Below are 18,328 nucleotides of genomic sequence, written 5' to 3' on the forward strand. Positions count from 1 at the left end.
TGGATCAGTGAACAGTGAAATATTGTGAAATATGTAATGGGTGCCAAGGTTAAATGAGTTGGAAAAGAAAGCAAGGTCTCAAAAGGTGTAGTCGGGGGGAAACAAATCGGTGCTTTGTTCACAGGTGTCTATATAATTACAGACAAGTCCTGGTTGTGTAATGATTTCATAATACTGCATTATACCTAGTGTATCTGAGAATGTATTACTTTGATTATTAGATTATTTTTTTCTATTTAAAAAAGGAAAATGTACAAAGCAATGATGTAACTTATTTATTTATTTAGTTGTAAAAGTGCTGTCAATCCAAAAAAAAAAAAAAATGTAAACGAGGCACCACATTTTGCATGACAGGAGGATGTTAATAAAGGTTAATTCCCCTCCAGTAGGATAAAAAGAATAATGCTGAATATTAGTTTAAGAATAAGGATGTTGGCACAATATTAAGACTAAGATAATGATAATCTAGTGTGCAAAGCTGCAACCCTGGCTTTTATGTTGTAGCTTTAAATGAAAATCTCGCAGAGCTCTTACTTAATCTGACTGACACACACACACACACACACACACACACACACCTGGTAAAATTACTAACATCTTTTTTTTTACAGTCCTTGCAGCATCATAGAACTTAGGGTAAATGAGCTAAGCTTTAGGTTTGCTCCAGTTTCAACATTTCTATGTGAAGAATCTGGTCTTGATTTAACAGATTGAGTTCTGTTCTGTTGTTAGTTACAAACCTGTCTTGAATCTGAAGAGAGAATAAACATGTAAAATTTCAAATAAGGAAAAATACCTCTTATGGATTGAGACTTTTGGTCCACCCTGTATAACGCTCTTCCTCCTGTGTTTTCTTGCATTGCCCCTCATAGGTTTTTAAGATGAAAGCTGTTCAGCTGGCGGAGAAGCTCCTTCCTGCCTTCAACACCCCCACAGGCATCCCCTGGGCCATGGTCAACCTCAAGAGGTAGGTATACTTTCATTAAGATTTTTTTTCTCCCAGTTTAAATTTCCGTTTTTTCTTTCCGTTATATCTGCTGCCTGCAGCTCCAGCTTAATCACCAAGTGCACAGTGTACAAGTGTAAACCCGTCAGTCCTTTTAACTTCTATTAACTATTAACTATTGAAACTATAAACCTTCAAGGTGTGTCTAATCCCAAAGATGAAAAAAATAAATAAAATAAATTTATTCTACACTATTAATCCCTATTCACCCGGCCAGTACTCATTAGAAATGCATATCATTAGAAACTCCTGTGACAGTGCATACATGTTATTGTGCTAAGTCACACTGAATATGGACAAGTGAGCAATGCAGAAAGAGAAGCTTGCTGAATCTTCCAAGAGTGCAGTTAACAGCTTAACATTTAAGCACTTGTCAGACATACAGTAGGTACGGAAAGTATTCAGAACCCATTTAAAATTTTCAGTCTTTATTTTGCAGCCATTTGCTAAAATCATTTAAGTTTTTTTTTTCTTTATTAATGTACACAGCAGAATTGTTGACATTTTTGCAGATTTATTGAAAAAGAAAACTGTAATATCACATGGTGCTAAGTATTCAGACCCTTTGCTGTGACACTCATGTATTTAACTCAGGTGCTGTCCATTTCTTCTGATCATCCTTGAGATGGTGCTACACCTTCGTTTGAGTCCAGCAGTGTTTGATTATACTGATTGGACTTGATTAGGAAAGCCACACACCTGTCTATATAAGACCTTAATGCTTACAATGCATGTCAGAGCAAATGAGAATCATGAGGTCCTAGGAATTACCTAAAGAGCTCAGAGACAGAATTGTGGCAAGGCACAGATCAGGCCAAGATTACAAAAATATTTCTGCTGCACTTAAGGTTCCTAAGAGCACAGTGGCCTGCATAATCCTTAAGTGGAAGACGTTTGAGACTAACAGAACCCTTCCTAGAGTTTCCGTCCGGCCTACTGAGCTATCGGGGTAGAAGAGCCTTGGTGAGAGAGGTAAAGAAGAACCCAAAGATCACTGTGGCTGAGTACCAGAGATGCAGTCGGGAGATAGGAGAAAGTTGTAGAAAGTCAACCATCACTGAAGCCCCTTTACTAGTCGGGGCTTTATGGCAGAATGGCCCGACGGAAGCCTCTCCTCAGTGCAAGACTCATTAAAAAATACCTGAAGGACTTCGAGATGTTGAGAAATAAGATTCTCTGGTCTGATGAGACCAAGATAGAACTTTTTGACCTTAATTCTAAGTGGTATGTGTAGAGAAAACCAGGCACTTCTCATCCCAACAGTAAAGCATGGTGGTGGCAGCATCATGCTGTGAGGGTGTTTTTCAACTGCAGGGACAGGACGACTGGTTGCAATCGAGGGAAAGATGAATGTCACCAAGTACAGATATATCCTGGACGAAAGCCTTCTCCAGAGCGCTCAAGACCTCAGACTGGGCCGAAGGTTTACTTTCCAACAAGACAATGACACTAAGCACACAGCTAAAATAACGAAGGAGTGCCTTTACAACAACTCTGTGACTGTTCTTGAATGGCGCAACCAGAACCTTGACTTAATGCCAAAAAAGCATCTCTGGAGAGACCTAAAAATGGCTGCCACCAACATTTACCATCCAACCTGACAGAACAGGAGAGGATCTGCAAGGAGGAATAGCAGAGGATCCCCAAATCCAGGTGTGAAAAACTTGTTGCATCTTTCCCAAAAAGGCTCATGGCTGTATTAGATCAAAAGGGTGATTCTACTAAATACTGCAAAGGGTCTGAATACTTAGGACAATGTGATATTTCAGTTTTTTTCTTTTTTGATAAATGTGCAAAAATGTCAACAATTCTGTGTTTTTCTGTCAATATGGGGTGCTGTGTGTACATTAATGAGGAAAAAAAATAACTTAAATGATTTTAGCAAATGGCTGCAATATTACAAAGAGTGAAAAATTTAAGGGGGTCTGAATACTTTCCCTACCCACTGTGTTTATTTAAAGTGCTTTATAAATTTGTTCATAAAAATGTATTTTTAAGGTAAAAAAATCTATGCCAGGGCTAAGAATACTGTTACTTTACAAAACAAAATATGTACATTTTATTTTATTATTTTTGCTATAATTATTAATAATTTTTACGGTTATTATTTTTATTAGGTCAAATGGACAGCTTGGTCAATTGAGTAAATCTTTTGAAAGTACCGTTTTGCTTAAAAGTTTGCACACCCTGAAAAGGAATTATAAAATGTTGCCATTTATTATAAAAATATAACTGATAATGCAATTTTTTTTTTCTTATTTAAGGACGGTGGTCATGTGAAGTCTTTAATCATTGCACAGATATGTTTGACTCCTTTTTAAAATCTAATTGATAACCAAACTCACCCAAACAACCCTGATCAAAAGTTTACATATCCTTGAATGTTTGGCCACATTATAAACACACAGTGTGACAAACACAGGTCAAATGCAATTAAAGGGACGTTTTCAGACATATGACCAATTGCAATTAGTGTCTGTGCATAAATAGTCTGTGAGTTTCTTAATTTATAAGGTGATGCTCTGACTTAGCTGGATACTGCGCAGTGGGAAAGACAAAAGATCTGCCAATGGACAGGCATAAGAATGGTAGTTGAACTTTATAAAAAAAAATAAGAGGTTCTGTTGATACTAAGCCTCGGTCATGTAGACCAAGAAAGATTTCACCCACTACTGCCAGACGAATTGTTCGGGACGCAAAGAAAAAAACCTGCAAAAAACTGAATCTCAGGAACTGAGAATCACAGGCTGCTCTGGAAAAAAAAGTGGTGTTGAGGTGTTAAGGAGCATAATAAGGAGGTACTTGAACACAAATGACCTGCATGGTCGAGCTGCCAGGGGAAAGTTGTTACTGCGCCCATGCCACAAAAGGCCAGCTTGCAGTATTCCAGACAGCACCTAGACAAACCTTACAGCATCTGGAGCTGAGTAATTTGGAGTGATGAGACCAAAATGGAGCTTTATAGTCACAACCATAAATGCTATGTTAGAAAGTTAGTCTAAATTGATGGCAAGACAAATGCAGCTTGTTATCAGAAAATACTGGCAGACAATTTGCATTCTACAGCATGAAAGCTGCTTATGGTATGCTCTTGGATGTTCCAACATGATGATGATTCAAAGCACAAGGCCAGTTGTGGCCCTCCAGTGGCTACAGCAGAAAGAGGTGAAGGTTCTGGAGTGGCCATTAGAGTCTCCTGACCTCAATATCATTGAGCCACTTTAGGGAGATCTCAATTTATGCAAGACAACCAAAACATTTACGAGGTGGAAGCATTTTCCAAGAAGAACTGGTTGCTATACTGTACAACCTGAAAGAATTAAGGACGTCATGCTCAGCTTACAAAAGACTTCATGCCATCATTGATGCTAAAGCGGGTAATACACAATATTAAGAAACCTAATACAATGCAAACTTTTGAACAGGGATTATTTCCTCTTTTTTTGTTTAATAATTGTGCCATCATGTTATACCTTACAATTTAACTTGAGTCCTGTAAGAAATAAAATAAATTTGTTGTGCTTTCTCCTTCATGTTTTTTTTAAGAAATGATACACATCTTGCAAATTCTCCCAAGGTGTGCAAACATTTGAGCTCTACTGTAACTTAAGTTTTTTTGTTGTGTACTTGTTAACCACATTTTGCTTATCACTTTTTCAGTGGTGTGGGTCGTAACTGGGGCTGGGCCTCTGCTGGTAGTAGCATCCTGGCTGAGTTTGGAACATTACACATGGAGTTTGTGCACCTTACATATCTGACTGGGAATCCTGTCTATTATCAAAAGGTTTTTTAATATAAAATGTTCAGAAGGCATATTACTTTGTATATTATCTTAACTATTCTAACAGCACCTCAACACTTGCTGTGTATTATGTCAGGTGATGCATATCCGGAAGCTGCTGGCTAAAATGGACAGACCTAATGGTCTCTACCCAAACTACCTGAACCCTCGCACGGGGCGCTGGGGCCAACGTAAGTAACCTTCAGTTCCTGAAATTCTCACACATTATTCTCCATTTGGAAATCCCTAAATGCACAAAGAACTTATTAAACCATTAAACTTTTACTCTAATGTCTGAGTGATTTGCTGGAATGACTGTAGACATTTTAAAAAGCAGCTGTATGTCTGTTCCAAGCATTTCAAAGAACCTGAGGATTCAAAAATTAACAGGGTGTCGAAGCTTAAAACCTCAGGCAGGTGGCTTGTGTGTGAGGGTTTCTGCACAGAATGATAAATTGTTTAACTGGCAAATAAAAAATGTCAAATGAAAATAAACTAACTAAATGTTTCTACCTCTCTGTCTGTCAGTGTGGCTGATAAAAATGTTTTTCAGCGCATGCTTTAAATATAATGATTAACTAGTGCAAAAACTGCACAGTATTGTCCAATGTGCTTCACAAACTATGTAGTGGTACTTTGGCATACAGATTTAATGCGTTCCAGGTTCTTATGGTGAAAATTTGTATTGCAAAATGTAGTTTCCCATTGGACATAATGTAAATGCGGATAATCCATTTCAGCAACCCAAAAATGAATTTTACCAATATTAATTTACCAATTTACCAAATTTACCAATTCATCAATTTACCAGTATTACCAGTTTCCAACACTATAATCATATTTTTGCATATAAAACAAAACATTTAGAAAAGACATGTAAATTAAAACTATAAATAAAGGACATTAAGCCTCACTTAACATCAATTTATGATTTCTCTTGGCACCGGCTGCTTTAAAATTTAAACTTAAAGCGGCTCCATTTTTAATTTTTTTAAATTAACGTTCTTTAGAACCATGCTGCTATGTCTTCACTAAATATTGCCCAAGATGCAAAAGGAAAACGCACCAAAAAATGTAAATTCACTTCGCTTGGCTTTCCACTGGCACAAGTTTTGAATTGCTCCCGCAATTTAGCCAGCATTCAGCTCAGGTTTTTGCTCATATGCCGAAAATGCTTCATATTTATATTTCCTTGCAAAATTTCAGTTCTTATGGTGAAATTTTGTGAGGCAGGGTGTTTGTATGCTGAGGTACCAATTATTTACCAAGATAATTGTAAAGGCTAGTTATTTGAATCCTAGCCAAAAGTCTTGAGCCATCTTTCTTTTCTTCATATATTTTTTTCTTCTCTTTTATTATAGTTTTGAGCAATAGGTCTCCAGGCTTCCTCAAGGGCTTTTTTGACTCTCGTTTTCAGTTCAGTCCCTGTACCTGACCAGTTTCAGTGGAAAGTCTTTTGTCACACAATGACTCCTGAACCATTCAAGCATTAAAAGAAAACATCTAACTTATGGCATGAATCAGTGAGAAACAGATGGTGATCAATCCAGTGATTAGTATACTGGTGATGCTGTATGCTGAATGGTTGGAACAGACGAGAGGGGAAATGAGGTTGCTGCTTAGGTTGTTACATATAACTATCCAAGTGTATTCTTGTCTCATAAATTTTTTTTTATTTTTTTTATTGAATCTAAATAATTTAATTAAGTCTAATATTAGCGAGACTCAGGAAGGTTGTAAAAACAAAACATGACAGATTTGCAATAATCCATTAATATTGGGCATTATACTTTGAAGGGTCCTGTTCATAGACCTGTGTATGGGTGTAGCTGATTCTTAATGATGTATTTTCTCAAACAAGCATGCGCATTTTGTACTAATGAAGGTATATATTTTGACTGGATTGTTATACTTTTCCACTGCACTTAGACATCAGAATGCTTTATCTCCAACCCTGTAGTGCTGGATGCTTGCTTTACTTTTGTTTCTTGCAGAAAACAGCCTGTGCATGTGTATCTAGTCTCATTAAAGCACATAGGGAGTCCATGCACTTTTGACTGGTTTAGATTATACAACAGTGTAGTTTTATTCACTTGTACACAGGTCATGATCTTGTGAATTTTAAAATTATCATTTAAAAAATACTTGTTTCTGGGATAATGTATTAATCTTGAGCCATGCTAAACACACTCTTAATGATTAACACCCTTTTATTAGTCCTTGCATATTTGCTCTAAAAAGGTGTCCACATAAAGTACATGCTTTCTTGCAGGGGTTTGTTTCTCCAGTCTAGAATGGACATTTACTTACTTACTGAATTGTCAGTCTCTGAACAAGAGGGCCTCTCTCTTTCCGCACAGTTAGGCCAGCTGGAAGGTCGTATCCTTTCCTATCACTTCTGTCCTCATGACTGTCCTGTCTTTGTGTCATTGACCGCATGAAGTAGTCTTCAGTAGCTGCTTTGTCCTAGTCATTGTCCTGGTGGATCCAGAGTCTGTCCCGTAAATACTGGCTGAGAGGTAGCAATACATACCAGATGAAATGATACTCCATACCATGGTAACATTTGCATATTAAGTTGCAGGGAAATTTCTTTTTTTTTATTATAATCAATCGTTCCTCAATTCCACATGAACATTAAATTAAATGGGTTGCTGGTTATAATTCACTGATTGTTATAAATGAAAACTGTTGCATAGATTAGCATCAAAAACAGAAGATAAAATCAAAAGAACAACCTTTAGAGAAAACACCATGTTTCCATCAGTGTTTTTATGTGTAAATTCTGAGTGTCTGTAAATACAGCCTCTTGTGTCATTATTGCTCCATCGCTTGTATTTCTATCATCACTCTCATCTGTACGGTGGCCCTAAAGTACAAAACTGAAAACAAAATAACAAAACCCAAAACAAAACCCAAAACAAAATAATAAATTCAAAACAAAATAACTAATATTTGACTGGCCGAAAAGTGCAATACAAATTAACAAAATGGAAAACAAATTAAAAACTAAATAATAAAACCCAAAACTATTTTTTTGGAGGGGGGGAGGGAGTTTTGTTGTTTTGTTTTTGGTTTTGTTATTTTGTTTTCGGATTTGTTAATTAGGTTTTGAATTTGTTAATTTGTTTTCCGTTTTGTTAATTTGTATTGCACTTCTCGGCCAGTCAAATACAAACCGGAAAAGGTAGGTAGACTGTAGTTCGCGAATGAAATGCTTACCACTGATTGGACGAGACATCTGTCACTCAAGATATACAGGAAGTACTGTAGTAGCGGTAGATTTGTGTGTGTATGAATGTACAAACATTATTGTGGTTTCAAATATGGCGTTCTTATGGTGGCCCTGAAGTCAGTTTTGTTAATTTTTTTGCACTTCACAGCCATCATAGTTTAAAGTGAAGCAGAACATACAAGAAACAAAGATAAGGAAACAAGTTCCTACTTCCTGTATATCTTGAGTGACGGATGTCTCGTCCAATTAGCGATAAGCATTTCATTTGCAAACTATACCTACCTTTTCCGGTTTGTATCTGACTGGCAGAGAAGTGCAATACAAATTAACAAAACGGAAAACAAATTAACAAATTCAAAACCAAATTAACAAATCCGAAAACAAAATAACAAAAACAAAACTACCCCCCTCCAAATTGTTTTGTGTTTGTTATTTGGTTTTTAATTTGTATTGCACTTCTCGGCCAGTCAGATATTAGTTATTTTGTTTTCCGTTTTGTTATTTTTTTTATTTTAAATTTTTTTTTTTCATAAATTTAGTCCTGTCCAATTCTTTTTTCCCCGATTTTCTCCCCAATTTAGTCGTGGCCAATTTCTCCCCGTCACTAGGGGGCTCCCACACACATCAAGGCTACTACAACCACTCAGTCGGGAGGACGAAAGCTATCCCGTGTTTCCTCCGAACCACGTGACGCGAGCCGACCGCATCTTTTCGAACTGCTCGCTCACGCACCGTTAGGGGCGGAGTAACACACTCGGAGGAAAGCGCTAGCCGCTCCTTCCGTGTGCGCGAGCTCACAGACGCCCCTGATTGGCTGTAGCGCCGTGACTAATGTGGGAGCGCGAGTACCTCTCATCCCTCCCCCCTGAGAGAGCTCGGCCAATCAGCTCTCTCTGTGCCTCCGGCTGTGAGAGGAAAACAGCATCACCCGGGGTTCGAACCAGCGACCTCCGGATGATAGGGCGAGCGCTTTACCACTGCGCCACTCGGAGGCCCGTTTTCCGTTTTGTTAATTTGGTTTTAAATTTGTTATTTTGTTTTCAGTTTTGTTAATTTGTTTTGCACTTCATGGCCACCGTACATCTGACTCACTGTTCCTTGACTGTCTGTGGGTCATGATTTTCTCTTCTTATCCTCTCCTCGTTGTACATACAGTATTTCAAGAAACGCACATTACTACTACACAAGATGGTTTCAGCTTGTAAAAAAAAATACCAAACCATATATTTTTATTGCTATATGCCTGTTCCCTTTAATTACATTTCTACATACACTACCTGAACAAGTTGTTGTAATGAACTTTATAATGTAATTAACTTTTGAAAATGCTCTTGAACATCCTCCTTTTGTGCAGTTGTGTTCACTTGTAATATGGAAATGTGTAATTACTGGGTTTGTATGTGGGTTTATGTGCATGCACAGCCATTAGGTTTATGAGAGAGAGAGTGGGAGAGATGTTAATTCTCTCAAGTGTAGTTTGTGCAAATACTGGGTGCATTTTAACAAGTAGTAAGAGGCCATAAAACAAGAAAATCTACCTTCACGTGTTTCTCTCTCAGGAGGCGCTTTGCCATCTCCAGGCCATCTGTTTTTTTTCTTCCTTTTCTCTTAAAGCCAGCTATATACAGTAAGAACTCTCCGCTGCTTCCATGGTGTCATATTAACCTTCATTCACACATACACACGCCACAAAGTCTGTTTGCTTATAGGAGCTAATAGTAGCCTCAGCAGGTAGGAGCTAGGCTTGTGTTAAACGCTTTCTCCGGCAGTTCTCAGACGAGCTGATTCTTGCACAGCACTATTGATCTTGTGACAGCATTCTCAGTATATACTGGTCTAATAATCACTTAAGCTTTTTCAGTCAAATGGCTTTCATTTAAAGATATCTCACATGAATCTTGTGATTTTGTTCTTAACAAAAAGAACAAAATTCTTTTCACTTATGTGATTCTTTTTAAACAGTTTACTAACTATTTATTTTGAGCTGATATTTTTTCAACTTACAGTATTTACTACTTTTCCTTTTTTTTCTTATTAAGCTTTAATTAGTACCATCATATGTATACCTATATATTAGTTAATTTATATATATATATATATATATATATATATATATATATATATATAAGACACTGTTATAATTTATTGCCATCACTGATAAATTGACTATTCCATACACTTGTGGAAACTCATAAGTCAAGTTGAGACAAGTATAGGAGTTTATAGGAGTTTTACTTTGCTATCCTACTTTTTAGTCTAACCAGAACTAATTTGGGTTGCTCAGTATAAATTCAGTACAGTGAGCTTTGTCCCAATGTGAGTTAGAGAAGCAAAGCAGAATAGGGCAGCGTGTACTCATTGAGGTTCAGAGCACTAATTTACTCATTGGAAACTCAAATCCAAGCACCACCAATTTGAAACTGTAATGTTTATCTTTTTTTTGTTTTGCGTAAAATGCATAAAAGCTTCACCTAAATCAAATATAAATACCTCTGTCCCAAAATAATGCTCATCTCTGCTTTATATTGTTTCGGTTTGGTGAGAGGTGACTATTTAAACATGATTTAGAAAATATGGTTTTAATTTGTGGTAATTGACCGAATTAAATTTATTTTGCTGAACTTATGTATGCGTGTATGCTCTGAGCCTTATCAGGGTTTAATTCTCTCAACATCTTTTATACAGATCACACATCAGTAGGAGGTCTCGGTGACAGTTTCTATGAGTATCTCTTGAAGGCCTGGCTGATGTCTGATAAAACTGACACAGAGGCTCGCCAAACCTACAATGATGCTATTGAGGTGAGACTCGTCGCCAAAAATAAGTACATTTTACGCGTAGCGGTCTCGTCTCTGCCCTCACTCTTCTTTGTTCTGTACTACAAGGCTATTGAGCGGCACCTCATTCGGAAGTCCAATGGCGGCCTCACCTTCATTGGCGAGTGGAAGAACGGCCACTTGGAGCGCAAGATGGGTCACCTGACCTGCTTTGCTGGGGGCATGTTCGCCCTAGGGGCTGATGGGTCACCAGGAGACAAGGCTGGCCACTACCTACAGCTGGGAGCTGAGATTGCGCATACTTGTCATGAGAGCTATGATCGCACAGGTCAGTAAGAGAGGGTTTTGGTGTGTATGCTACTTGGAAGAGCCTTACGGAAAATAGTTACTGCTGTTTAAAGTCGATGTGAGAATCAGCTATTGTTTAAATTTCAAGTTAAACAACACATTTATAGTAAAAAGGTGTCACTGCTATTTTCATTCAAATAGCTTCTAGTTAGTTAAATCATGTACTGGGATGAAAAGTGTTTAATAAATACAATATTTTCTTAATGTACACAATTGTTAACAAAGCACATGTGCTATTTTACCATGTAAGATAAATGCATCAACAGAACCTGTTTCTAGAAGTAAATTAGGTGGACATCTGATTATCTCACCCACTTTTTGAACATCCTGTTTCAAAACCATGGCTATAAAATGGATTAAGTCCACCTTTTTTTTCCTTTTTTTTTTTTTGCCTATGAAGCTTTACTCCCCAGAGAAGGCTTTGACTTTTCACTAGATTTTGGACCATGCCATTAGCTTCAATAGTTTAGTTCATTGATGTTTAGCTTGAAAGTCTGTCAAGATGTTGGTGTTTCAGGTTATCCTGCAGATGGGCAGTGGGGTTGAGATCAGATCTCTGTGCAGGCCATTTAAGTTCTTCCGTCAACTTTGGCAAATCGTGTCTTTATGGAGCTTGCTTTGTGCACACTGGAACTGTCATGCTTGAACAAGTTTGGGCCCCTTAGTTCCAGTAAAAGGAAAGCACAAGTGACTACAGCATACAAAGACATTCACACATTCTGCCTGCCTTTAACTCTGTGGCAATTATTCTGTGAAGCCCAACATATGTGCTTTAAGGTGTCCACATACTTTTTGACATAGATTGCACATTCATACTTATGGGTAATTTATAGGGAAGTGAATCACCAGGGAGCACCTGATACAATTTCTTGTTATTTTTTGTAACTCTAAACAAAAAAACTAATTCTTTTACATTACACAAGGCACTGTGCTGCCTGCCCGTGAATAGCTTAAAGCAGACCACCTGTTGAACTGCAACTTTTTTCACCTCCAGTGCAACATATCTAAGTAAAAAATGTATTTAAGAAAATGATTGATTTTGGGGTCAGTGTGGCGATACATGAATTGCCGCACAAAAGAATCGCAATTCATAACCAAATAAGTTTTCCCCCCCATCTCTAGTAATTTGATGCTGGCAGCAGGATGTCCGAAGTAGGAGGAAAAACGGATGAAACCTGTGCAAACACAGGAACCATAACTCCATATGCTAATTTTAAAGTTGTATGTTTAGAGAGAGATTTATATTCCTATTTAGTTTGACATTTAGGGGGAATAAAGGCTAATTAGTTTTCATTGGTTTAAAATTGTTCAGTTTTCATTAGTTATATCCAACAACAGCAACTTCACCAAATGACTAAATCATGAATTACAAAAGGACAGTTTTATTAGTGCAGATAATAGATAAACTGTTTCAGCTTTCCTTTAACTGGCATCAAAACTAAGTTTTATTCAGGAGGACGCTGGGTTCGCCTCGTTATCTAATGCCTGCCGTTACAGCTGCACAGTTCTATTTACGTTTGCTGTACTGTAGATTTCTGCACTGTTCTTATGTAGCCTGGATGATGTGTATTACTGATGTGTGCATCCCCAGTTTTGAAGCTTGGTCCAGAAGCCTTCAAGTTTGACAGTGGCTTGGAGGCAGTCGCAGTAAGGCAGAATGAGAAGTATTACATCCTGAGGCCAGAGGTGATCGAGACCTACTGGTACATGTGGAGATTCACACACGACCCCAAATACAGGCAGTGGGGCTGGGAGGCAGCTCAGGTCAGTTCCTACATTCACTCCCTGCCTATGGCCCTGCCTGGTTGTACTTGGCATGCAGGATCCAAGAAAATTTATAGCTCTACCTCATTCAGATCTGAAATGTATTTTTGCCCTGATCTTTTCTTTGCAAATTATTTAATTTCTGTTACAGTGGAACCTTGGATTGCAAGTAACTTGGTTTGCGAGCATTTTGCAAAACCAGCACATTTTTTCCAATAAACACGTGATCACGACTAAGCCAATTGTTCTTCTCTTTCGCACCGATCTACAAGTAATCGTCTCCCATGCTCAGTCTCAGTGCGCGTGCATCATTCATATAGTCAACATCCGTACGTGTGTACTGTTTATTATAACATTGTGACCGTGTGTGTGTGTGTGTGCACGTAAAGCGAAAGCAACCTCATTAGAGAGGTTCCTTGTTATAGAGTCTCTCTGTCAGAAAGCAGAGATTTCGTTAGGCTTCTTTTCAAAGGTAAAGTGCAGGTTAATATTTTTATTTTTACTTTATGTATATATTTTATATATATATTTTTTTTAATAATTTATATTTATTGGGGTTGCCGTTATTTCTAAAGGGGAAATGCGCTTTGATATGTACAAGTGTTTTGTTATACAAGCAAGCTTCCGGAATAAATTGTTCGCTATTCAAGATTCCACTGTACTTTCTTGTTATAACCAGCATCTTGATTTAATGTTTTCTTGTTAACATCTGCACTCTACATTCTACCACTCCAACCCCAAGTCCTCAAGTGAATCAGACTGATTTAAGTCATAGTTCAATAAGCTGAGCTGGAGTAGTCAGATGCCACATTGTAAATGATCATACCTCTAATCACATTAAGAGTACATAAATGCTGGCTAGACATTAAGCTTTTTATAGGTGAAGAGGAACTATATCTTGAATAAAAATGCAAGAGCATAGCCTGCTGTACACTTACTGTCCACTTTATTAAGAAAACCTGTATGGCTGCAGATTATCAGTCAATCCTGTAGCAACAGCTTAAAGCAGTGTGGAATTTTGCCATCACACAGTTATTTAATGTTTACAATGAATAGTGCAAAAACCACAAAAAGAGGCAGGGTCTGGAAGCTGAAACACTTTACTGAGAGATCATAGAAAAATTACCAGACTGATCCGAGCTGACAGAAAGTCTATAGCAAGTCAAATGTGCACTCTTTACAACTGTCCTGGGCAGAACAACTCACTGAAACTATAATATTACATGTATCCAATTATTTTAATTTAATGTCATGAATCAGAGATCCAGGGCGAAAAGCACAAATCATTATGTTTAAATCATAATGGCCTGATTGAGTCCGCAGACAGCATGCAAAAAATATAAAAAGAAAGCGATGAAACAAGCAAGGGTGCAGTGGCATTAAATGGGATTCAAAAACTTACAAAAGTAAACAAATCAGAGATCTTAAACCAAACCTGAAAGCAGACCTCAAATTGTTTAAACAAGAATTTAAACAAACCATTATGAAAGAATTCCCTAAATTAAAACAATACACCAGCCAAAAGTTTAATGGCAAATGCCACAAGCACCAAAAATTTAAAATGTCAGCCAGATAAACAAAGATGCAGTCCCAGAAAGCATTGTCTATTAGGGTGTTCAGTATTACAGAGATAGAAAATCTATAGTACTTGGTAACCAACTTTCACTTGCCAAGGATACAGATTTGCAAATTCAAATACAGCTCTGGCGCACAAACCAGCTCGCACTTTGCCTCCTGAACCAACATTTTCTTAATGTAGTCCTTTAGTCATTATGTTCTTACTCATCTGTTTAACCAGAACTGACTGTTCATATTAATATGAATGTGTCTTAACTAGGATTTAGCGTTATTGTTTAATTACACATTACATGGCTTTAGTTTTGTTAGAGAGGTTCAAGATGAATGGAACAGCATGACTGACTGAATAGAATTTTACAACTAAGGCACGTCTCATATTATTGTAGCCTGTATCTGTAGTGGGCTTTAGGAGAGATGATCAAACTGCAGCACTGACTAGCCTTGATGCATAAAAAGATGTAATAAATCTAATTGGCGTGTGTCTTTAAGAAGGAAACAATTTTGTGTGACATTTAATAAGAATATTCCTGTGCAATCTGGTCCTGATTTTTGTCACCGATAATCTCTATTTCTAGTGTATTATTTAACTTGTAATTAACCTAAATGTAATTTTCTTAAAGGCTGGCTGTCTCATGAGTTTAAGCCACAGTGTCTCAGAGACCTTTATATTTCTATACCATACCTGTCACTTTACACTTTAATATTTCTGACAAACATCACCTTAGGGTCATCTTATGTCAGATATGGAATGCCAATAGTTCATTTTGTGGTCATTTCAAGATAAAAAATAATGGAGTTAGAAAGGAGAAATTGTCAAAACGTAACCCTACAGTAATTTTTTTTGTCATTATAGAATGGTGTGAAAAGAGTCTGTCATCAGAGATTTGAACAGAATAAATTTTATTTCTATCAATAAAAAAAAAAAATCATCCATTTTTACATGGCTTAACATGGACTGGTTGTTTTTTGGTTTATTTTTTAAAGAAAAGCTCCAGAATCTGTGCATTTCCTTAAGGCCTCATCAGATGACGAACCACATTTGGTAACTTATAAGTGCCAGTACCCTAAAAAAAAAGAAAAAGCAGCATTTTGAGCTTATTTGCACAGATTGCTTGCGTCCCTCATGTCTTTAACTTTGTGTTGGAAATCTAGGCATTGTAAGAGTAAAGTGCAGAACAGACTAGTTGCCAGTGAAATTCATTTTCTTGTGCGTTCAATCTTTTGTGCTGCATTTAGTATACTTACTGACTGTATGGCTAAAACTGAATACATCCGCCACCTTCTGTATCGCAAGTTTAAAAGCGGATTTCTTACTGTTTTTCACAGGCTATAGATAAATACTGTCGAGTCAGCGGGGGTTTCTCAGGAGTGAAAGACGTTTATTCCTCCAACCCCACCTATGATGACGTCCAGCAGAGCTTCTTCTTGGCAGAGACTCTCAAGTATTTATCTTTGTTTCTTATGTTTGAGTTATAAGTAAATATTCGCAGAAGGACAGACATATTAACTTGTCTTTGCACAGAATAAAAGCATAAGCAAAGTTTAATTTCCAGCTCTTTGAACTTGTCTAAGCACAAAATCTTATTGAACATTAATGCCACCTGCTGATAAAGTTGCATCACTGCAGTTAACATGAAGAATAAATCTGCTAGGACGGGCATTGTTTCTGTATTGAGACCTGCCTTTTTTTCGTCCTGTGCTTTAGGTATCTGTATCTGCTGTTCTCCAGTGATGATCTCCTGCCTTTGGAGAACTGGGTCTTCAACACGGAAGCTCATCCTCTACCAGTGCTGCATCTGGGCAACATCACCCTGCCTGGCAGCCAGGCATAGCAACAGAGGAGCTTCAGCGAGTGTGGGCGCTCGCCTCCTCTTTCTCTGAAAGACTGCAGGTACCTGCGTTCGGGAGTTAATGAGCTGAGGGTCTCTTCCGCTCAACCACTGTGCAGCCTGGACTCCGGGTTTTTACTGCCAAGCAGAGGGGACCAGGACACACACTCAGACTCTGTCTACTCATCTATGTCTCTTGTATTTTTTTTTCCTCTCCGCTGTCTCTGATAAGCTGCCAGTCAGACACAGACAGCTTCTGTGACTCACTCATTGCCTGCATGGCTCTGACATTGGTGGAACCTGTTAGAACACCACAGCTCAGCAAACAAATCAGCATCAACCGTGGGTTGCAGTTAATGAACAAACAAAGGAAATACATATTTTCTCTGTGAAGAAAGAGGATTTTACATGGCTTTATTGTTTTTTTTTTTTGTTGTTGTTGTTTGTTTTTTGCTTTCATTGCTTGATCACTGCAGGAGGACAAACGGCTCTCTGGCCATACACCCCTTTATTGGCTCCCTCACACTGACCTGTAGCTGTGGGACGCAGCAGCTGGATGATGTGACCTCTGAATATCTCCCACTCTCCCTCTTGGAGAGAATACAGGCTGGAGACACCCTGGGATCTTTGTGGCTTGTACTGATAGTCTTCGTGTGAGTGTGTGTGCACATTCTTGTTAGTCTGCTATCAGCCTCCCGCACATTTCAGTAAAATTCTGGTCCTGACTTAAAATCAAGTATGTTCTTGGTTTGCCATGGTTAGTTGGTGAAATGGCTGGAGCTTTTTTTTTTGTTGTTGTTGTTCATTTGCACCTCTGTTAGATTAGATCTTGCTTTCGGGACTATCGCTGCACACGGCACATAGGTTTATTCCAAGCCACAAAAAAAAGAAAACCTTTCAGTCAGTTTCTATTGCAGTGAGCATGTGAGTATGCTCTGTTTCCTTTCAACCACTCAGTTTGTTTGAAATAAAGGGTTGAATGTTCTGGATGTCATCCACATAGCTCTACACAAATTGACTGAATTAATATTGGACTTATGGTCTCACCTATTCATCTTCAGGTTTTCATAAAGTTTTGCTGTGCAATAGAAAGAAAGACATCTTTCCCTAATAATCGCTCTCGTTTTTTTTTTTTATTCCAATAAATTTCACCACTAAGAACAGCGAACAGATCAAGGCAGAGGGAACGATTCATTTTTAATATCCTACTACAAATCATTTTTGATAAGTCCAGTCATGTTTTTTACAAACGCAAACAGAGATTATGCTAACATGCCCATGATAAAGCTACTTTTTGTACTGGTTTTGCACCATTGTTTGGACTAAAGCGCAAGGGTTGTTGGGCTTTGGATCAATTTGTTTTCATTCCAGTCAATAGATGATAAACCTTTTAACATTTGGATATGCATGCTGCTCTGTCTGCCATCAAACTGATGAGACTGCAATATTTAGACAGGCTTCAGCAAGAAGTTTTATTCTAAAGAGACAGGAAGCCACCAGTGCTGTACTTCACATTAGACCAAGATCCAACTTCAAATACTTAAGGATTTCTTTATTTTATTATTATTATTTTTAAAACAATGTAGTTTCTTTCAAATTTGTCCACTAGAAAACAATATTCAGTGTTTAAAATGCACATCACAAGTGGTACTGGCTGGTAGGAACTATTTTTATCTCACCCAAAAATAGATGTTTAAACACCCCACCCCCTCCACTAACCAGTGCAGTCGTCATTGCTTTACCTTTCCTTCTGGTGGCAGTAGCAACAGCGTGCTAATGCTCTGTATGCTTTGGGTTCTTTTCTTACTCGCCTATTTGTCTCTTACTCCTTCCTAATATCACATATCCGTCCCCTGGTTTTGTTGTGGGAGAAGCCCAGGCCAACATGACCACTAGGTGGATTTTGAAAGCTGTGTTCTGTATTCTGTATTTTTACTGAAATGAGAGTACTGTAAATATCTTTAAATGTGACAGATCCAATAAAGATGTTACATAAAGTGAAAGGATAAA

The 18,328-nt window shown here is 37.8% G+C and overlaps 1 protein-coding gene across 1 annotated transcript in view; it reads left to right on the plus strand.

Annotated features, from left to right (window-relative positions):
- The window catches only part of man1a2 (mannosidase, alpha, class 1A, member 2), an 85,408-nt gene extending 67,080 nt beyond the window's left edge, over nt 1–18,328 (plus strand). The window contains exons 7-14 of the mRNA XM_053496176.1: nt 873–967; nt 4,667–4,790; nt 4,885–4,978; nt 10,708–10,823; nt 10,908–11,127; nt 12,739–12,911; nt 15,816–15,931; nt 16,195–18,328. Coding sequence (XP_053352151.1) covers nt 873–967; nt 4,667–4,790; nt 4,885–4,978; nt 10,708–10,823; nt 10,908–11,127; nt 12,739–12,911; nt 15,816–15,931; nt 16,195–16,321 — 1,065 coding nt within the window. The 3' untranslated portion in view covers nt 16,322–18,328. The remainder of the gene's footprint in view (nt 1–872; nt 968–4,666; nt 4,791–4,884; nt 4,979–10,707; nt 10,824–10,907; nt 11,128–12,738; nt 12,912–15,815; nt 15,932–16,194) is intronic.

Source organism: Clarias gariepinus, chromosome 5, assembly GCF_024256425.1.
Source record: "Clarias gariepinus isolate MV-2021 ecotype Netherlands chromosome 5, CGAR_prim_01v2, whole genome shotgun sequence".
In the NCBI taxonomy this organism is placed as follows: domain Eukaryota; kingdom Metazoa; phylum Chordata; class Actinopteri; order Siluriformes; family Clariidae; genus Clarias; species Clarias gariepinus.